Source organism: Triticum aestivum, chromosome 7A (assembly GCF_018294505.1).
Source record: "Triticum aestivum cultivar Chinese Spring chromosome 7A, IWGSC CS RefSeq v2.1, whole genome shotgun sequence".
Lineage (NCBI taxonomy): Eukaryota > Viridiplantae > Streptophyta > Magnoliopsida > Poales > Poaceae > Triticum > Triticum aestivum.
In genome coordinates, this window is record NC_057812.1 from 579,129,114 (window position 1) to 579,150,882 (window position 21,769).

Here is a 21,769-nt window from a genome sequence, read left to right on the forward strand (position 1 = left end):
TCAAAGTTGCACTTTAAAGACAATATTTATACTTGAATGTTGATTTTTCCTGAACTAGTTGGTGTGAGTTTCTTGAGTGGCCCTAGCTTCACCGAGACGGCTCACCTAGCTTGGCTGCTCGGCTTGGGCTCGCCTTGTTCAACCTCCATGCCGAGCCTTGCCGAGCCCGAGACTCTAGCTTTTTGTGAACCCTTATCATCATTATCATTGAACGAATCCAACACATGCCATCACCACCATGTTTGCGTGTGTTGATCGAGTCCATGACCATGTGCATACTCCATGACGTCATTATCATCGTCAAGATTGAACGATACGACACATGTCTGAGATATAGTCGACGTGATCTCTCCGTTGTAGCCCCCCGATCATCGCCGTTGTTGTTTTAAACGCTGGTGAGTGAGATGTGTTCGTCGTCACAGCTCATACCCATTGCACAAGATTAACGAGGTTTAAAACGGTTTTGATCGCTCATCGTTCTGGTTGCCTCACCCCAAGCCCCCTACCTTTCCTTTGTGGAATCACCCCCCGTCGTCGGTACGGTGTTTGTCCAATCTCTCCCCCTCGTCGGTGAGGTACAGGGGCTGCCGGGCTGCATGCATTGCATGCTCGCCGCAGCAGGGCCTGCAGTGCTTGCTACGCAGAAGATCTGCCTCTATAATTTATCTCCACCAGGCTCTAGTAGTACTAGTCCCCACCCACCACGAGCAATTGCATGGAGAAGATACAAAAAATAAGCTTGGACGTAGTACCCGACTGCATGGTGTGGCCTGCGATGTGACCTCGTTGGCCGCGTCTCCTCCTTTCTTTTCTGCGCACCTGTTGGCCGGTCGAGACAAAGAGATGTGGTGGTGCGTGCCGGACTGCGGGCCAGCGTGCCGTGGACGTATTCGTGTCCTTTGTTTTTGGAAAGTAATAAATATAAAACCTCACTGTACCGTATATACTGTAGTATGTTTTTTTGTCACGTAAAAAAGAAACGAAAATACCTTGGCCGGCCAGGGCGTCTCTCCTCTCGTACATGCGTCGACACGCATATGGACTGCGCCGCCGCCTCCCTACCCCCAACACATATCATCAATCTCTGCCCCGAGATCCTAGGATAGATCTGGTTCAGCCTCTCATCCCCTGCCCCAACCTCGTTTGTGTGCTGCCGGCGGCCATGGCACCGCGCCGCACGGCTGGCCGCTCTTCTCTCTCCACGGACGTACACACGCCTACATAGTATTTTCCGTGTCTCGCGCCGGCGGCAGAGCATGCAACTATCGCTAGGTGAAGTATTTTGGTTTCCTGGATGATTGTCCCTCGCATCAAGGTGTTCTATCATCACCTGTAATATTCTAACTATATGCTTCTGGATCCACACGCAGGTAGGTCGAAGTCTCGTCTCCATGGTAGCCAGCCGGTGCTCACTTTCCCCTCGTCGTCCGTGGAGAACATCTTCACGGCCAGAGGTGCATGGCTCGCACGGCTGCCCTACATTCAGTAACAGCACCGACTGTACACATCCATCCATCCTTCTGCCTGTACAACAATGAGTGGAGTTATTTTTTTTGCCTCCAGATGTTTATGCCTGTCATCGGTAATTTTTTGGGACTCCAACCTGTGTGCTCTGCAACAATGGCTATTAGGGCATCTCCAAAGCTTGCTGCATGCCGATTCATTTGGCGGAAATCTGGCTACACGCCTAGTTCACGCCTAGTTCATATGGTGGAAGGCTTGATGCTAGCATTTGTACATGTGATTTAGCTAACCTCATAACATTAGTGGACTATTTGACGAAAAAGCTTTGGTAAATGCATGACCGCTGCTATTGACGGAAAGTTGCTGCTGTTGATATTTTTTAAGTTAATAGAAAGGACATTTGAGGTATATGATTGGATGGCCGGCTCCCGTGTCCGGACACTGGTCCGGACCTGTCCGTGGACGGATGCGGTGTCTGATTTGCGGGTCAGCCTTGGAGATGCCCGTAATGGCTAGTAGTGATAGATAAAAAGAAAAGAGTTAATAGCATGGTATCTGTTAGCAAGTTTCAATTTTAGGCGCACACCACAATGTTCATCACATTTGTAAACAAGTTTGCATGGAGATGATGTCATTAATCAAATTTGTTTTTTTTTTGTGTTCACGTGTTCTACTTTGTTGTTTGTTCCTTGGGGATCTCCCTGTGTTTTCTCATCATCTTCATAGAATCAAATAAATTAACTCCCTCCCCTCTCCCGTGGCACATGATGAAAACTAACTGAGATTATTTTTATTGATAGGTACTCCCTCCGTCCGGGTGTATAAGTCATTCGCGTAGTTCTAGGTCATCGATTTGAGAAATTAAATATGTGTTATATGTCATGAAAAGTATATCACTAGATTTCCACGCGGATGTAGTTTCTAAATATATATTTTTTGTCACATATAATACATATTTAGATATTTAAATTATCGACCTAGAACTACGCGAATGACTTATACACCGGGACGGAGGTAGTAGTGGTTGTCCGTGAGCTCTAGACAAGAAGTGACTTGCTACAAGGTTTGTAATCAATCATCGCCTCTGCCTTTTTTTAATCAATCCAACATTATCTATCATTTAATGTCATTGTGAGATCCTGGCATGTCATTTATGATGGTCGTGATAGTGCCCTTAGTATATGGACAGTTCATTCATTTTCATTGCATGCAATCTAGGGATCCGAGAGTAACGGTAAAACCTCTTGCTTCTCTCATTGCCAAACGTCTTTTGAGTGTTCTGAGTATTTCGTTCTGTTAAGTACTCTTGTCCAAACACCTTCGCCACTGTAGTAGCAAATTGGACCATTACTTCCAAGCTTGTTCTTTTAGAGGTACTCATCCCATTGGTCTGCAGTTGTGCCATATGCATGGATCCTCATAGCAGTTGGACACTATTGTAGACCAGAGAGCCCAAGCACACAAATAGCACCCCTCTTCAGCTCGAAGTAGTTATCTTAGTCCTTTACACCACCCATGATGCGCAAGAATAGTAGCTTGTGCATTCGGTAGCGATGATGAAAATGGCCCTCAAATAGTGCATCAGGGGCAAAGTAACTACACAACCACTCAAGGCAAGCATCCTCATAGCAGTTGTACCCTATCGAAGTGCCGCTAGCAGACGGGAATGTCACCATAGCCATTAAGGGACCGTCCTTGTCACGATGCGGTACTGACTGTTGCGATTCAAGACTGACATGAACGACTAACTGCCTCTACCACATCTCCGGTGTCGTTGCCATATGCTATATTGCCAGATGTTGATCGGGAATCACTGGTGCACTCTAGCCCCATCAACAAAGTCTTGTGCTTGGAGCCAGAGCCTCGTGGATGCCCATAGAAGGCGTCATGCCACCATCAGATGCCAGATGTGTCGCGTGTAGGGCTGCCACTACCATCACCGCATCATCCCGTGCAGGCCGATGTTAGGCTTTCGCCCATCTTGCTGCCGTAGTCGCATTGTGCAACATCTGACCTGTCACTTTGCAGTGGACACATATGCCCATGGTAGAATCGAAGACCTCGAAGACCGTCGATTGTGGCAAACATCGTATTTGCATGGCATGAGACCTCGGGGAGGACACCCCAGCAACTCATACTACCACATCAGGCCATCGGTAGCGCCACCAACTGCCGCCGTGATGTTGTCGTGCAGTTGTGCCTTCCACAGGTCGCACTGACGGGAGCCCTCACCCGAGAACATGGGACAATCGAATTCCATCTTGCTTGGGTTGAGCGACGCGACTAGCCGCCATCTCCTGGGTGAGAAGGGACACCAATGAGGCAGCACCAGGCATGCAGCCATTGACGTTGCATCGCCACCATTGTTGGGATCGGTCTTGTGCCGCTGGGCTCGCTTGTGTCAGTAGGATTGCAATGCGCCGCCGCGCACATAGCCATCACTGCTGATCCGTGATTAGAAACACGAGGCAAAGAGAGGATCTTGTGAGGTATATGCCAGCATTGCCGCCATGGTCGACATACAGATAAGAGGCTCGAGGTTGAGGCCTGAATAACGATCCAGAAAATCCAGATTGGGCAGTCTGGCTGGGGCCTCATGACATGCACAATTAGTTATTATACTAGGGGTGCAAAGGCACGACGACACGCCACTCCCCTTAATATGCCCATCGCATGTTTAGTTGTGGTTTGTTCGGGTGTTACTTTTCTGTAAGAGATCTAATGTAGCATAACAGTTTTCTTTAACTACGGTTGCGATGATGGGGCCTTACTATGTATATATTCATAGATAGTGCAAGTAGGATTACAAATGACATTAAATGTGTGTGCTCAAAGGTGTGAACTACTTAGTTTAAATAGAGATAGAAGCATTATGTTTAAACTAATCTTTCAATAATCAAGTTGTAGCAATAATTTCTCCTCCAAGCACCCCTTCACCCAATGTTGCGATTATGGAGCATGATCAATTTTTAATCACTAGAAGCATTATGTTTAAGAAATATACAAAACGATTTACTATAAATCAATGTTGACAGGTTAACTCACAAGAATTGATTGCTCTTTGGCAAATATTTTGAGATGTTCCAGTTAGTAGCAATTGCAGAAAACTACAATGTTGACTTATATTGACGCCTCCAATTGATGACACCTTCGTTGCCTTCATACGGCATTAACTAAGTTCGATAGCATAAGGACAACATTTACCAAAGACTAGATTGTTCGACAACTAAACTAAGACCTTAGATATGTGGAAATTCACTGATAATCGCGCTTGCCCTTGTTCTCTTTGTCACAGAAGTTGGAGTCGACGGCGGCATATGGGTCTAGGCAGATCTAATTGCGAGCTTGTGTGTCGACCCAGGGCCAGCGGAGAGCGAGTCAGAGGACTATCTCGTCCTCATCCGAGCATGGGACAAGCTCCGGTTCGATGTCGTCGTCAGATTGGGACCTGGCGTACTCGGAGTTGTTGCTTGCCATGTTAGAGGTGAGATGACCAGAGAGGAGAAGGGCAGAGCGAACTGTTCAAAATGGCTAGGGTTTTGTCCCGAGGCAAGGAAATTGATGGATTTTGTGGATCAGGGTCGGCCATCGAACACGTCTAACATAAAGGCTGAAAAATGATGGTTTGCCGGATAACCCGGACATATGGGCTAGGTTTTGAGAAGGTTTGGTTGGGTGACAATTTTTGGTCCATGCGTGGCAGTCTAGACATACTAGAGGGAGTAGTCTTCCGGTTGGAGATGCTCTAAGAGCAACTCTAGCAGATGCCGCAAAAACAGTTTAGGGCTCCCTCTAAAATGGATCCGCGATATCACGTGACATCGGGTGGAACAGATGCCGCAAACTCGTACTGAAAAAAATCCCTCAACACTTCATCGCGTCAGGCCATCCCGCCTTCCGCACCCGCGCCTGATCCCGGTGGCCTCTCCCCTCGGCTCCAGCGTTGCTCTGGCCGGCCGCCTGCCAAGCTCCCCCGCTTGCTTCGGCGATGCTACGGCCGCCTGCTACGGCGACGCTCCAGCCGCTTGCTCTGGCGTTGACTCGTTTACGGTTCACCTAAAAAACCAGCTTGAAAACTGCAGATATGGGGTACGTGGGTGATAATATGCGGCGATGTGCATTTTTTCCAGGATCTGCTATTTTATGGGGTCTATTCGGTGCGTTTTTTTAACCTATACTGCAAATTTAGAGGTTTTACCACTTACGGCATTTGTTAGAGTTGCTCTGGCAAAACTGCCCAGTAATTGAAAATCCTCCCGTCTAAATTATGCCGATTCGGTGGGCTCAAAGTGTAATTGTAGTCATGTCCAGAACCCTAGTAAATCAGATCCCCACCTATATAAATGGAGGGGGTGTTTCCCCTTCACTCCCTCCTCCTCTCCTTCCGCCCTCTGCCGCCGCCGACTGCTGCCCTGAGCCCCTGACCCCCTGCCTGTGCGCCTCCGCCGACTGCAGCCCTAATCTTGCCTGTGCGCCTCAAGAGCTCCCCCCAAAACAAAGATGGCCGGGATCGGTGGGCTCGATCAAGAGGTAAAATGCTTTACTCTGGATTCCGTCCTATTTTTGGTACTGGCTATAGGAGTAGAGGTCTGCAGTCGGGTTTGCTAGTCTATCAAATCAGAGTCGGTTTGCTGTAGTTGCTACTATGTGTGAATAGTCTTGTAAATTTCCCACGAAACCCTGCTTGCCAGTCTATCGATTCGTGGATGGTAGTCGAGTTGCTGTGGATGCTCCCTAGTCCCTAGTCGGTACTGTTGGTACTTGTGTGTTGATCCACTGTGTGTCCTAGTCTATCGGTGGGTGATGTGACTTGGTGATGAGGGTACAGTTCCAAGTACTATGATTTGATAGAAGTATGTTTTGTACCTGTGACCTTTGTCCATATGCATGGACATGCTCTGCTTTCTTGTGCCATCTTGTCAAACCATGGGCTGAAATCCGAGCCTCTTAAGCAGAATGCAGGACTTCATATTATACATCTCCTTTGCAGGTGACTCTGCCGCCTCATCTCATCGCCACTGAGACGAACAACTTGCTGGTCGGCAAGTACGAGCTGTCAAGGCAGCTCGCCGTGGAGGTGAGGGACTTCTTAGGCGACGCGGAGTGGCATGCCCTGTTGAAGGGAAAAGATGAACTATCCCAACGATCCATTGTGAAAGCCAAGTTTACTGGTAATGCCCTCATCTTTAGCATGCAGCCTATGAGTTTATATCATGGTTCTCACTCCAAATACTGTTAGCTGGGTCTGAATAATTTGGATTAGGTGGCTACTGAGTAAAGTGGTCTTGATATACATGTGCAAACTAGGCATAGAATGTTTGTTTGCTTCCAACGCGATGAATTTTTCACCTGACTGAACATGATACATCAGACAGAATGTTACAAGAAGAATGCGATTATTTCTGGTGTTTTTGTATTCAGATGGATCTGAGACCACAAATCTGTCTACATGGATCTTGTGTTACGCTCGCCCTAAATTCTAGTTTATTCTCTATCATTTGTGATCTTGTGGTACTTCTGATTTGCTCTTTGGTATGGTGCAGTGATTACAAAACATTCCTGTGAACGACCTATACATCCAAAGATTCTGATCACCAACGAACATTACTTCTGGTTTCATGGAATTCTTTATTTTTTGTTTTTATTTGCCCTGAAAATGTTTTGCTTTTGGAGTTTGAATCTGAAGCTAATTTTTTATCTGAATCTGTTTAACTTAGTTGTGCTTTTCTTCTCAAGACTTAAAACTTGCGTTCACTATTCAATGTTTTTTCAGCTCACGGTGTTTGATACTGGTGGTTCAAATTGTGTAGTATTATAAGACATTCATCGTACTGATGGGAGATCCATGTGAACGACTCCTATACACCCATAGAATCTGAGCACAAAGAGAGTATACGATCTTGTGCATTTCCTCCTTTCCCTGCATACCTTGATCCTAATATGTCTTGTATCTGAACTTGTTTTCTGTTTGATCTTGGGTGATTTTTCATCTGATTTCGAGGATGGTGACCATTGATATTTGGTCTGCTCGTCGTAACTGGCATCTTATTGCCTGGCTGAGTTCTCTTTTCTCCCATTAGATCCTTGTGCTGATAAGTGGTTTGGTTCTGTTAGTATTTTTGTTTGCGGTGGCCGAGGATTAAACTAAATTATAGACAAGCATATGTCTGAATTTTCTTCATGTGGAACGATCTAATCTTCTGTATGAGGCCAATGATCTTGCTCATTTCTGTCTGCACTTTTATTTGATGTGTTTTGTAGTTGCGTGATGCTGCTGATGATTAGTGTGAACCATTCTCAAAGAAATCACTAATGATTACATAACCTACTGCCTTCCTTCCGAGGCATTGTGATTCCTGGAATCTTTCTTCCATTTTTTTTGTTGATTTGATTTTCTGCCTCCTGAATTAGTGGTTTGCTGAGCTGGAATGATGATTGTGCATAGTTACTTATAGCTTGACACATGCCAGTTTATTTACTTCATCACACTAGCGTTCACATGATTATTACCATCCTGTAATGGCCAATTCACTCTGGATTATTGAATCCTAAATTACATACTGTTAAATTTTCGAGTTACATATGCTCGGCTGTTGTTACTGCCATTCAATAGTTGTAACAAAAGCTATTCAGCGAACTGTTTTTGACAGTTTGTCTATTCTTTTTTTTTTCAGCTGTTATGGAAATGATTAAAGAGGAGTTGAAAGAGTGCAAAGCCTGGCGGATGGTCCTCCAGGAGTTTTGATGCCAGTTCCTCCAGCCATTGCCACCTGGGCGGCACAGTATGGCCTCTGAAGAGATTTTTCGTTTTTCATTATGAAGACAGTCAGTATTATCTATAGTGATGCTATCAACTAAGACTCCTATTTATGTGGAATTATTTTCTTGAGTTCGTTAAGACAAAATTTGGATATTATTGCAATTTGAATATGAACTGTCATATTCAGTTGTGTTGTTTAAATGATCCAAAGTGGAGAAGTAGCAGCATGTGGGTTGCAGATTTTTAAATGTCTTTTATGAATTCTAGTATCTCGGATAATTGGAGAAGCTGTTGGTGTTCCTATCAAATTGGGTTTCTGGAAGTGATATATTCATGTATACTTAAGATTGTTGGTGATTCTGGCTCTAACTGTCTTGCTTAATACTGTTTCTTTTGAAAATCTGTTGTCCGTGCATTTCAAGCGGTAGAACTGGCAGATAGTTTGGTTGAACTTCGATAGCGCAAGTGGAATAAAAATGTAAGCGCATTTCAAGTGGTAGAACTGGCACATGTGTGAAAAGACCAAACTAAACATTCTTAGATAGTCTGGTTGAACTTTGGTGGCACAACTGGAATCAGAATACAGGACGTATTAGCGCTGTAATTGAAAAAAATTGCATTTCTTGTTTGGTATAGTAGTATTTGGTTGAGGAAGTTGGATGAGTTGTTCAATAGCTGCCTTTGAAAATGATGCAGGTCATTCAGTAACTGTTCCCGGAGTAACACTTGATCGACCATGTTAGCTTGCTCGGAGTTTGAACTCTGCAACATTTGTTCAAGAATCAGCTGCTGTTGCAGCAGCAGCTGCCTTTGGTGTTGCTCCTGCTGAAAGCTGCCATGTTTGCATAATTAGTGCTGTCCAGCCGTCCAACAGGAGATTCACTTGTTTCTGTAGAACAGTAGAAGAAAGCCCATTGAGCCCATGTAGCTGTATGTATATCTTCTTCAGAGGAATATAGAACAAGCGACTTTGGCAATTACATTATTCTTATAACATGGTAACAGAGCTATGCCATCTCCACCGTAGACCTAGGTTCCTGCACGTCGCGGTCGCCGGCGAGTTGCTGGCAGCCGTCCCCATCGCGTTCGTGCGAGTCCAGGTCTGACTCGGGTGAGTCAGACTGTGCAGCACCGCGTTCCTTCGTCGCCCCGGCTGCGTAAGTCCAGGTCGAACTTGGCCGCCGCCGCCGCCATCCTCCGTCTCCCCTGTCGTGCGAGTCCAGGCCGGGCTCTGGGCGCCGCGGAAATCCGTTCCTGTCTAATTTGTGGCTGTCGTGCTGCAGTTCCCCTGGTTGTACCACCCACCGCAGTCCTCTTTGCCCCTTTTTCGCATCCGCTACTTGTGGCTGCTACTCCTGGCTGAGCTGGTATGTGCTGAACCTTCTATTGATGCGCTAGATTTGTGCTGTTGTGTGCTCTCAGTTCAAGGGATTTGTGCTGCTGCTTGTGTGCGCTGCCCAGATTTGGGTGAGTTTTGTGCTGCTGCTAGGATATTGTTGGCTCTGCTTGGTAAAAGAATTGTTCTCAGATTGCAGCTACTACCGAGGTTAAATTTCCCAATAAGTTCCTCTTATTCAAGTGATGTGAGGTATGTGTTGGGACTCCTTTCGTAAATTTTGGGACTCCTTTGGTAAATTTGGTCATCCTCCTTGCTGATTGGCTAAACATCATGAATTCCAATGGTATGTTTGGTCCTTCCCCTGGCTTGTGTCGAAAGGATGAAATGTCATTACTTGCTCGGTCCCCGTCGCTCTTCTTGAATCTTTTGCAACTCAGCTAAGACAATTTCAGAATCAGTTGAGCAATCTTCAGAACCAATTGCATCAGTTGCAAATATTGTCTGATAGACCTGTTGGTTGTCCTGCTTCATCATGTTCTATGTCAGGTGATGTTGTTCCCTTGGTGCTGGACTCTGGAGCTTTTTTCCATGTGACATCTGATAGGTCTTGTCTTACATCATGCCGACCTGTTACAGATGATACTTGTGTTAATACAGCCGATGGTACTCCATGCAAGGTCACTCATAAGAGGACTCTTTCTACATCCCGCTTTGCAGTTTCAGATGTTTCCCTCGCTCCCAAGCTCTCAATGAATCTTATGTCTGTTGGTCAGCTGGCTGATAAAAATTATTGATGACACCTCTTGTTATGTGATGGACCGTCAGAGCAAGAGGAGAACTGGTCATCGTCGTAGAGGATCCACATCCCTCTAAGTCTCTCTCTTCCGAGGGTACTCTTCCTCAGCTTTCATGTCCTGGTGCTCATGCGCAAAATGGTGTTGCTGAGCGTAAGCACCGTCATATTATCGAGACAGCTCGCACACTTTTGATTTCCTCCTTTGTCCCTACTCATTTTTGGGGTGAAGCTATTTTCACAGCTGTGTATCTTATAAACATCCAACGTTCCTCATGTCTTCAAGGCAAGTGTCCTGGTGAGGTTCTCTTTGATTCTCCTCCCACGTATGACCATCTTCGTGTTTTTGGTTGTACTTGCTATGTTTTGCTAGCACCTCGTGAGTGTACCAAGTTGACTGCCCAGTCTGTCCAGTGTGTTTTTCTTGGATATAGCCTTGAGCATAAGGGTTATCGTTGCTATGATCCTTCTGCTCGCCGCATTCGCTTTTCTCGTGATGTCACTTTTGATGAAGATCAACCATTTTTCTTTTCCTCTTCCACTCGATCACCATCCTGCACCTCCTTAGAGCCCACATCTTTTCTTTCACTTCCACCTATCTTCTCTTTTGATGAGCCAGTCTCTGATCCACCATCACCAGTTTCACCACGAGAGCCACCTTCCCCACCAGCTCTGCAATCCGCTCCTTCCTCGCCAACTCCACACTATACCCATTCCTCGCCAGCTCCACCACATCTAGATTCTTTTCGTTTTCATTATAGTTGTCGTCCTAGAGTATCATCTAATTCCCAATCCTCTATTCCTTTGTCATCTGCTCCTCTGACAAGTACTACTGATCCTTGCACTGAAGACTCCTCTCAAACAAGTAGGTATGCCTTCCGTGATCGCTCCTCTCTTGAGCTTCCAGACAGACTTAAAAATGATTTCTGTTTAGGGGCAGCTTGTGAGCCTAGTACTTATCAAGAAGCTCATGTCACCTGAGTGGCAGTTGGCTATGTCCGAGGAGCTTGCAGCCCTAGAGAGTACAGTTACATGGGATTTGATACCATTACCTCCTCAGTCAATCCCTGTCAAGTGCAAATAGGTGTACAAAGTAAAAACCAAGTTAGATGGTTCTGTGGAGCGCTATAAGGCCCGTCTTGTTGCCAGAGATTTTCAGCAGGCTCATGGGAAAGACTATGATGAGACTTTTGCTCCTGTTGCCCACATGACTTCTGTTCGTACTCGCTGCTGCTCGGTCATGGAAAATACCTCAAATGGATGTGAACAATGCTTTCCTTCATGGCGATCTACAGGAGGAAGTTTATATGCAGCCACCTCCAGGTGTTGAAGCCCCATCTGATCATGTTTGTCGTCTTCGAAAGGCTCTTTATGGGCTCAGGCAAGCCCCTCGTGCTTGGTTTGAGCGGTTTAGTTCGGTAGTTCAGGCTGCTGGTTTTTCTCCTAGTGAGCATGATCCTGCACTTTTCGTTCATACTTCAAAACATGGTCATACTTTGCTTCTCCTTTATGTGGATGATATGCTAATCACCGGGGATGATCAGAAGTACATTGCTTTTGTTAAGAGAAAACTTAGCAAGCAATTCAAGATGTCAGATTTAGGGTCTCTCAGTTACTTTCTAGGAATTGGGGTTGACCATACCGAGGAGGGTTACTATCTCTCTCAGCATCGCTACACTCAAGATTTGATTTCCCGCTCAGCTCTTTCTGATACGCGCACTGCTGCTACCCCAATGGAGCTCCACTTGCAGTTGTGTCCTAGTGATGGAATTCTCCTTGAGGATCCTTCTCGCTACTGTCATCTTGTGGGCAGCCTTGTCTATCTCACTGTGACAAGACCTGACATTACGCATGCTGTGCACATTTTGAGTAAGTTTCTGAGTGCTCCTACCTCAGTTCATTACAGCCACTTACTTCGCGTGCTTCGATACTTGAGGGGGACATCTTCTCGTCAGCTGTTCTATGCTTCCTCCAACCAGCTCCAGCTGCATGCCTACTCTGACTCCACTTGGGCGAGTGATCCTGTTGATCGTCACTCTGTCACCGGCTATTGTCTCTTTCTTGGCACTTCTCTCATTGCATGGAAGTCTAAGAAACAGACTGCAGTGTCCCGTTCCAGTGCTGAGGCTGAACTTCGAGCCATAGCCACTACCACATCAGAGATTGTTTGGCTTCGATGGCTCCTGGCTGATCTTGGTGTGTCTTGTGATGCACCCACCTCGCTCATTTGTGATAGTATCGCTGCTATTCAGATTGCCAATGATCCAGTTAAGCATGAGCTAACCAAGCATATTGGCGTGGATGCATCGTTCTCACTGCCAACAGTCAACTATTTTTCTCCAATATGTTTCCATCGGAGCTTCAAGTGGCAGATTTCTTCACCAAGGTTCAGACTAGAGAACAACATAGACATCATGTTCTCAAACTCAATGTTTCTGATCCCCCTTGAGTTTGAGGGGGGGGGGGGGGGGGGGGGGGGGGGGGTTACATCATCGCTAGGTAGGCATCACACACAATCCTACCATAGTGTTAAGAATATAACTTAGGTGTATATCTTGTTTCTGTAGAACAGTAGAAGAAAGTCCATTGAGCCCATGTAGCTGTATGTATATCTTCTTCAGAGGAATAGAGAACAAGCGACTTTGGCAATTACATTATTCTTAACACATTCAACCGGCTAAGTGGCCCATGCCTGATATTTGCAGGTGGAATGTCCTTGGGAGCTGTCTCCGCTCATTTACACCAAGCACATTTGATGAGAGAGGCTGCTTTGGATGCATCCCTTCCAGCTCAGACCAAAGCAAAGCAAGAGGGCTGAGTTCATTCTCTCTAGGGGCATCCTGCTTGGGCAAATTAGCTTCTTCCAGTCCCACCCCAGAACGGGAATCCAGTGATGTCAATTGGAAATCTGCACGGTCCTTATCAAAATCTGGTGGAGATTGACCCATGCGCTGGTAGGCCTCCCAGTGTACAACACTTGTGTAGCAAGTACAGAAAAGAAATGTGAGCATTCAGACATAGATAGAGCAAGAGAATGTGACGAAAAATACAGTAGTACTATATAACTGAAAAGAAAGGAAACTAACCTTCAGCATCCTGACTCACAGTTTCAGGAATGCGCTGCTGACGAATATCTGGGTTTGCTTCAGTCTTTTGTGCTTCAATTGAGGGGAACCAACCAGTACGTGACTGTACCGGTGCTTCCTGGTCACCTCTTGTAGGACTGGCTGCATAATTTCCAGAGTCCGCCTTAGATGTCTGACCACGCTCCCGAAAAGAACCGCAAGTACTGGGCGCATCTTCAAAATTGTTATGTACAGAATCCGGAGATTCAGCACTTCCACCACGGGATACAGGTGGAATAGATTGGGGCTTTACTATGCGCATGAGGTCAGAAAGTGGGCGAAAAGGAGCATCATCTGGAGCCTGAGCTAGACGCACAGGTAGCTGGTGTGCTGGAATGATGCTTTGGCCTCGAAGTTGAACATCTAAATTTCAATTTGGAGGTCAACAAGAGTATGAGCTGTTCACTGCAACATCGCATGATGTATTTAATGCAAGGCAATAGTTAATTCACCGCGTTTCCAGTTTTAAAATGTAGTACTACATGTGGTTGGCAAGATGCCTGGCATTATTGTTCAGATCACTAATTTAGTGATCTAAATGCTCTTATATTTCTTTACGGAGGGAGTACTTCTAATTAGCTTCTATATTTCAGAACTCGGAGCATAAACTACTTGTTAGTTATGCTTACATCAGTCTGTCCCAGAGGCTACATGCACATGCTAATTCAATACTTCCCGTACTTAAAATGACATTATTGAGCCATCATTAGGTGAGTCGACAACTAGCAAGCACAATCTCACACACAAACGAGAGGAGGACGCTGTGCACAGACAAAGAATGGCTAGACACTACTCCCTCCATTTTAAAATAGATGATTCAACTTTGTACTAACTTTATATTAAATGATATCTCTACGAGTACTAACTTTATATTAGATGATATCTCTACGAATTGGTGATGATAGTGTGCCTGCTTTGCTTTGGTTCGTCGATGATCAGGATCTGCACCCAACGAACAGGAAGCAACGTGTGGCAAATTTTGCAAAAAACACCCCCTACTCCGTGAACATTTACACACAAGCCATGTCATCCCCATCTCTCCGGTCAACAGCTCAACTCCATCTCTCCCCCGAGGCTCTAACCCGTCCGACCATCTCCAATCTCCAGGATAGGGGGAAAAGGAGGCGCCACCGCCGGCAGCGTTGAAATCGATCCGGTCAGATGGCCGCTGCCGGCGCCGTCCGACCCCAGCCCCATGCCTCCACTCAGCCTCATTGCCCGCCGCCACCCCGACCACATCCTCCCCGTCATCTCCTCCGCCCCTTTCCCCGTCTTATTGGACGCCGATCTTGGCAAGCAGGACGCCGACGCATCTACTGCCTCCTCGCGTGCCACAGCAAGACCACCGGCGACCATCACTCCCACCTCTCCCTCCTCGCAATCCCCTCTCCCCGACCCATGGCTGCACCGATGCCGACCGCCGCCGACGCAGTATGTTCCCGGGCGTCTCTTTTATCTCTTCATATGCTGCAGAGGTCCCATCGACCACCTCCTGCTATCGCCACCACCCGCCCCCTTCCCCTTCTCCTCCAATGCTGACTGCTGCAAGTACGCCGCCGGCTACGAGCTGCTCTCTGCGGCGGCGGCGCCACCCGCTGCTCGTTATCCTTCCCTCTGACTTACTATGCTTGGCTACTGCCCCACCTCCACAATCCTCGTCCTGCCCACCCGTGCCGCCTCCCAGATTTAAATTTTCTGTCACCCAACTTTAAATCCGCGTGCCCAGGCCGAACTCTCTAGAAACCACTCTTGCAGCCCAATACATATATCAATTTTTCTGTGACCCAGAGTTCAAATTCGCCCGCCAATGTTGAGTTATCTAGAAACTACTCTTGCAGACCAATATAAAGCAAATGGGTAGGCATATGTGACTCACGCTGCCTCAAATACACCCAAAGAAGCCACGCGCTGGTCACAACAATCTTCAGATTGAACGGACTTCACCTTCTGATCTCCTTCGTCAAGGACCAAGGTATGGGTGAATATTATTACTTGTGCAGCTGCATATATGTGATGGTGCTAGCGGATGGAACTATACAAGTTATCATTTCCCTGCGACATTAGCTATTTTAGAAATGAATCACAAGAGTTGGTTGAAAATATGAACACACATGCCATTGTTACTGCTAGGGGATAGACCTGAATATCATGAAGGCTACAGATTGTGTTTAAATTGTTTAGTATACCAAAAATTACTAATTATTGCAATATGTCGGATTCATCATGTTCTACTATTGGACAATGATGACATTTTCATTTGGTGTCGTTGACATGAAAACTGGGAAGTTTCGAGTCATTGTATGGTTCTACTTCTTGACTCTAAAGCAATGTTTGGTTTGTTATGTTGTGAGTTCTTCTATTGAGGAAGGTTTTTTTGTTCTATTCTCTTAGACACAAATAACTGATTGATTAGAAGATCAAACACTGGTACCTTTTCCCTATAATACTATAGGAATTATTTACTGTGCTTATATTTGCTATGCTAGCCCACTACTATGCTAGTATCATTTGTACGCAATAAATTATAGTTGTTTGACTTTATTAATCTATTCACATAGATTGCTAGACAGCAGATAGCCACACTTTGTGGTACCATATTATACATGCATTCAGTACTTGTTTGTATTTTCATTCTGAATTAGTGCTTATTTTTTGACGTGCTGCATTACATCTGCATGTAAATGTAGACTGGATTGGTTCATGTGCTCTGGGTATCCCTTTTTCCCATGTGAAAGGAGGCATTGGACATTACAAATCATTGAACAATTAAATGATTTCTTTTTAGTTCCACCTCCTACTATGTAGAAAAGATACCAGGTATTCCTTACACTTGAAATCTTGAAGTGGTTAATTGATACTATTGACCAAATGCGCATTGTTAGACATTTAGTTCCATCTTGTAGCTATGTAGAAAAGATACCAGATATTGCTTACAATTGAAATCTTGAAGCAGTTGCTTAAGCTGACCAAATATGCATTTGTACTTAATATATAAGCACATAAATACTCAGTACTGGCTCCAATTACAATTGGATTTTGGTTCTTACCAAATCACTTATTTTTTTAAATGACGATCCACATGGCAGGTCCAGAAGATACTTGATAAGCTCAGAAATTAGAAGTCTCCAGGAGTATGAGACATTTAGAGATTGGTAATTGTGATTAGATATTTATAAGGAGTGCAACTGGCTTCATATTTCACTGTTTTTGGCTAACCTCATACTCTGTTATGTTTGTCTTGGGGGAAATCAGGTCTTCGTACCTAAAAAAGTTATATGTGTGTTTGGATTGTTCTTTTAGTAGTTGCCTTTGTTACCCCATCTGTTCAAAAAAATCGGACAACGTCGACAGCAGGTTGCTTTGTCATGAACGCATTTCTTTGCTTGGTAGCTCCACATCCAATTTTCAGGCCAAACCCTGAATATTTATTTCTTTTCTGTCTGTTATCGACATTTTTTTCTTTGCAGAAACCTGTTGATGTAAGAAAGTTACAAGTAGTCCAGTACTAATATTTTTATATGTACACACATGTGCACTCACCCCTTCTATATACATATGATTCAAAAACATCTTTTACATTTTGTTTCTTTGCTCCTGTACAAAATGTACTACAAGTGTTGTTCATTGTTTTTTCCTTTGCCTAAATATACTACAAAGTACATACCCTCTATAGGCTCCTTGTTTCTTTCTTTCTCTACATATAGTACAAAGTACTGATTATCTGATGTCCTTTTAGGTGAGAAGATGGATGAAGCCTGAGCTCGAGGGCCAACATTGTTAGCACAGATGTTTTGAGCAAACAACTAAAAGAAGGGTATACTATGCTTGACACACATGATTCCATGGCCTGATAGATGCCTAAGGTTGTAACTAAGTAATTGGAACTAGCTGTATGAGTCATGCTTAAGGTATGCTTGACACACATGATTTCATGGCCTGATAGACTTGGGCTTCCACTATGGCACACAAGTGGAGATGACTGCCTTTTGACCATGATCTTGAGAGGTACAACTTTATCTAGGTTCTGTATGTTCATAGATATAATGAAACCAAATAAGGCTCCAACTAACATGTTATATTGTCTTTCAGTTATGAACCTTTATGACACTAATGGTTCTCAAGTTCGGCAAGAGTTTGTACAAAAGATAGGGAAAGTGTTTGACGCTATACTGGAAAAGGTAATTACTTCTCTCAGTTCGTAGTGTTTTTTTGCTGATATCTCTTGGGTTTCTATTTTCTGTAACATTTATATGTGCACAGACGGGCAAATTAAGGAAAGAAACCAAGGGAGATATTTATATAGCTAAGGCCATTGCAATCGTTTTGGAGAGAAATCCACACTTAGGCAAAAGGTCTAGATATACGCCTTGGTCACAGGTATGCATATCTATACTTCCGCTCTAAATGTTATAAGCATGGTTCCCCACATCCAACATATGTTTCAGAATCATCTTTATTACTCGCAAAAAGATCATCTTTTACTTTACCTTTTGTTTCTTTGCTCTGTACAAAATGTACTTGGAGTGTTGTCCATTTGTTTTTTGTTTCCTTTACCTAAATATACTACAGACCCTCTCCAGGTTCCTTGTTTTTGTTTCCTTTGTCCAAATATACTGCAGGTGCTTGTCTGATGTCCTTTTAGGTGAGAAGATGGAAGCGAGAGCCCAAGTATTAAGTCAAACACTTCTAATTCATTCTTGTTTCTTTCTTCTGGACCATTTATAATTGTGTCCTCACTCCTCAGGCTATAGTATGTATGTTATTCTGATATACTAATTGCAGCCATTTATCTTCGCATTTAAGTCTGGTTTGCTTAATATACTAGAACGAAATGAGCATTGTTGAATCATTGGATAAAAAGTAACAACATATATTGTTTTGTTTTCTGCAGTTATTTCAGGGAAAGCAGCAGTTCTGTTGCAATAGTTGTTCTAAGGCTGTACATGATGATATGTACTGGAGATTGCAGGCCGTGACGGTGATTTGGGAGATTTTGCATGAACACAATTGCCGCATTTTTCACAATTTGGAGTTGTCGGCTACTATGCTTGCATGCCTTGCTGTTGACAAGCCAATGTTGGAAGGAGGCCGACGAACCACACATCATTTTGTGATAATAATCTAGCTTAGTGGTTCCCGGCTATTCTATCTGATTTCCCTGTGTTTGTACAGTATTCACTCGTATCAATGAAATCAATAGCTCTGTTAGGCTTAAGAAAAAGCTGTCTTGGAGCTCAGTTCAGCCCTTGTGAGATATTTGCACTGTATGAACAAACTGTTGTGTGGATGGATTTTCTATTTGTGTCATGCTCTTTGTCCCCTCAACATGGGAGAATCATGAGAAAATTGGGCAGGGGTAACAAGTCTTCTGCAAGGTGAAAATGGAGAAAAAAAAGTTTGGCTTGGACGAGGGGGTTTATCAATTGGAAATCATATGTTTGATTTTGCTCAATGTGCACCTGTCAACAATATGGAATCACTTTGATAAATGTCTTGTACATCTTTTATTGTTACTAGACTCCTCAGTAAATAATGTTTCACCCGATCTTTTGTGATTCCGTCCATCACGGTAGACAGCTCCTGATGCTAACATTCAGAGCTTCAAGTTGAGAGTTTGAAGGCATTACGTCCATCAGGGCAATCTAATTTATTAGCTTCGACAGTAAAGAACATGATAATATTGAAGTGATATTTCCAGTCTTCACTCCCGTGAAAGAAAATAAGTTCTCATGTACTTACATGTTAACACTAAGTCTACCAAATTCTTGGTAGTTCATAGAGAAACTCTTGGATAACATGACAGTGTGGGATACCAAATGAGTATCTAACATGATTATAGTCTCAAACACCAGGACACTACAAAATCTTGATAACTTGTAGGAGAGTGGCTTATCCGAGGAAGTTCATGATCACCAGATGGGGCACCAGATTGCCGAGGACAAAATCTGCAAAAGGCCCTTTCTGGAGAAAGATCCTGCAGGTGATGTTTTGACATACAATGTTATGCAGGAACCCAAAGAAGAAACTATTGCAGCAGGTTGACTGACAATTATTCACCTCACAACTATAGTTCATATCCACAAATAATGACAATAAAGCATTTGCAAATAATGACAACTCCTTTGTTATGACATCTTCCATGCAGGTTGATCTCCCAACTATTGAAGGTCCAATGATACTCTACAAATAAAATTAAAGTACTTATAAAAATTAAACAATGAAAATAATAATGATGTGATACTATCCAAGTCTGCTATAATACAACATGCCAACCTACACATCAGGAATGAAAAAAGTAGGAATAATTATGTCCAATGCTAACACATGTGACATGCTTCCAGCCGCAGCCAAACACCAAACACAAACAAGATGATTCCTATACCTTGTTTTCCCTAAAGAAGGAAAAAAAAATCTGCTTAGCCATGTCACAGAACATTCACAGTTGGTAATTAAATTAAAGTTCCTACACCTTGTTTTTTTTAAAGAACTATCTATCTATAAATTAAATTGGCAACGGTAAATTTTAGTTTAACACAGTGCAATAATTCATTTTTTAGTGGAAAATGAATGATATGAAAGAGAAGAAGATGTAACATACTCTAGCAAAGCGGGAAGCCGTAAAAAGTGCAACATACAATTATAAGACATTTCCAAAAACACGAAAAAAAAATCAAGGTAGTGCATTCTTTGTAGATAGAAAAAGGTGTTGTATTCTTTGTAGATAGAAAAAGTTGAATGGGTGTGACTGTAGGTACAGTAGTATGACCAGAACCATGGGCGATGAAACTACAGGTTACTGTCCATGAGACCAGTACTTGCCATAGAAATAATCTTATACTGTAAAAATATTACATAGCAATACACATATAAAATAATCTCAAACTGTAAAAAATTACATAGTGATACATATAGACAGCACCTCTTTAGTCTGATCGTTCCCTCGAGTGATCGGTCACTCCTCGTCAACCTTGTTCTGAGTGATTTGCAAGGAGTTTGCCAAAGGCTTTCTCATTCGGAAAAAAACAATTTCAAGTATATTTCCCTTCTCCATTCTCCGCTCGGATGATTGCCGCTTGTGTGAATTTCATTGCTGTGGGTCCCGTGTTTGCTCGAATAAGATTGTTTTAGGATTCTATTTAGTTGAATTTCTTGACTCCGCGGTGCTGGTTATCGAGTTTATGGCGCCGCCGACCATCCAAAAAGTCAAAGATGGCGTCGGCATTTACTTATTATGCTCTCTTCTAATAGTGGTCCCTTGGTATTCAGGTTGTAAAATCCCGATAGGAAAGTCGACTGTTATACCTTGTTTTTGTAATGGCCTATCTTCTTTAAAAAGCCGAAAGATAAGGATTTCGCAAAACTTTTGCGTTCCTTTTTCTTTGAAAAGAAAACCTTACCATTTTTGGGCCGCTGTTACCATTTCCATTTCCTGAACCTAAACCTAACTAATACTTAGTTGTTTCCATTTCCTCATCTGGTGATAGATCCTCACCTTCTTCTGGCTCAAATCCCTTTTTCATATCCAGGGCAGGCTTTAGGTACGCTTTAGTTTGAAATCATTAAAGATATGCCCGACCTCGTTTATGTCCATGGTATCATCGTACGTACCTTCTACTATCAACCAGATGAGATAGGGCTTTGAAAGGTCAGAGTCAGTCTCCTCTTTTTCTTTTAGGTCGTTTAGCAATTCCCCAACCAGCTTTCTCCCCGAGAAAGCCTTCCTGAGATTCAAAGAAAAAGGTTTGAAGGTTGATCTCTGGGATCAGTGATAGTTCGGAACCAGCAAAGGGAGGCTGAAAAGCCGTAGTGCTAACGCACACCCTGTAGTTTTGAAGCTAAAAAGACATCAGCGAGCTCCGTGTCGAAAAGCGAAGCGAGCCACGCTAGCGCGCTACTCTTCCTTTATGAGCGAGACTCTATCCAGATCTACTGATCTAAGAACTCTGCGAGCGAACTGAGCGAGCCATGAGGCGCCTATCGGCAAGGCTTGGAAAAGCCTTAAGTTTAGGCTCCCTTCCTTCACTGAACTGATTCACCCGGGTCCAAACCTGCTGAGCTAGCTAATTTTTTCCTTTACGAGATCTCGGCTCTTCGGAATGATTGGAGAGAGCCCCGCCTCCTCTTGGTTGGTGCCGGGACCGAGAGTGATGGGACTACTTCCTTAAAGAGCCTTTCGTTCGGGCCGGCAGGAGGGGCCCTGATCTATCAATTGAGGGAGCAAAAAACACGCTTTGCTCCCCCTTTTTTAAATGAAGAAAGAAAGAAGGGTCGAAGTTTAGACCGCTCAC

The 21,769-nt window shown here is 44.0% G+C and overlaps 2 protein-coding genes and 1 non-coding gene across 5 annotated transcripts; all 3 read left to right on the forward strand.

The window, feature by feature from the left end:
• The first annotated feature begins 7,265 nt into the window (after positions 1 to 7,265).
• LOC123155250 (small nucleolar RNA snoR8a) lies at positions 7,266 to 7,348 on the forward strand. The gene has a single exon (XR_006477307.1). It is a non-coding gene; the product is annotated as a small nucleolar RNA snoR8a (small nucleolar RNA).
• Positions 7,349 to 11,611: 4,263 nt separating this feature from the next.
• Positions 11,612 to 12,812, forward strand: LOC123153506 (uncharacterized mitochondrial protein AtMg00810-like; the record flags this gene model as incomplete). Its single annotated transcript, XM_044572602.1, has 1 exon — positions 11,612 to 12,812. A coding segment is annotated over exon 1 (1,200 nt), but the record flags the coding sequence as incomplete, so codon positions are not given.
• A 28-nt stretch (positions 12,813 to 12,840) lies between these two features.
• On the forward strand, positions 12,841 to 18,723 carry LOC123148397 (uncharacterized). 3 transcript variants are annotated; one of them, XR_006473779.1, is made up of 5 exons: positions 15,462 to 16,298; positions 16,568 to 16,633; positions 17,218 to 17,486; positions 17,571 to 17,659; positions 17,742 to 18,723. XR_006473779.1 is itself a non-coding variant. In XM_044567795.1 (4 exons), the coding sequence occupies exons 1-4, from the start codon at positions 17,381 to 17,383 to the stop codon at positions 18,604 to 18,606; spliced, it is 546 nt and encodes a 181-aa protein (XP_044423730.1). In that variant the 5' UTR covers positions 15,462 to 17,380; the 3' UTR covers positions 18,607 to 18,723. The 3 variants fall into 3 exon arrangements, 1 of the variants encoding a protein (XP_044423730.1); XR_006473778.1 differs by adding an exon at positions 12,841 to 15,453 and having other exon boundaries at positions 16,169 to 17,486; XM_044567795.1 differs by having other exon boundaries at positions 15,462 to 17,486; positions 17,742 to 17,858; positions 18,373 to 18,723.
• The last annotated feature ends 3,046 nt before the right edge of the window (positions 18,724 to 21,769 follow it).

Coding starts and splice junctions, on each gene's coding strand:
- LOC123148397 (XM_044567795.1), top strand. CDS start 17,381: ATGCTTAAGGTATGCTTGACACACATGATTTCATGGCCTGATAGACTT. Junction 17,660..17,741: donor TTGACGCTATACTGGAAAAG/GTAATTACTTCT, acceptor ATATGTGCACAG/ACGGGCAAATTAAGGAAAGA. Junction 17,859..18,372: donor GATATACGCCTTGGTCACAG/GTATGCATATCT, acceptor TGTTTTCTGCAG/TTATTTCAGGGAAAGCAGCA.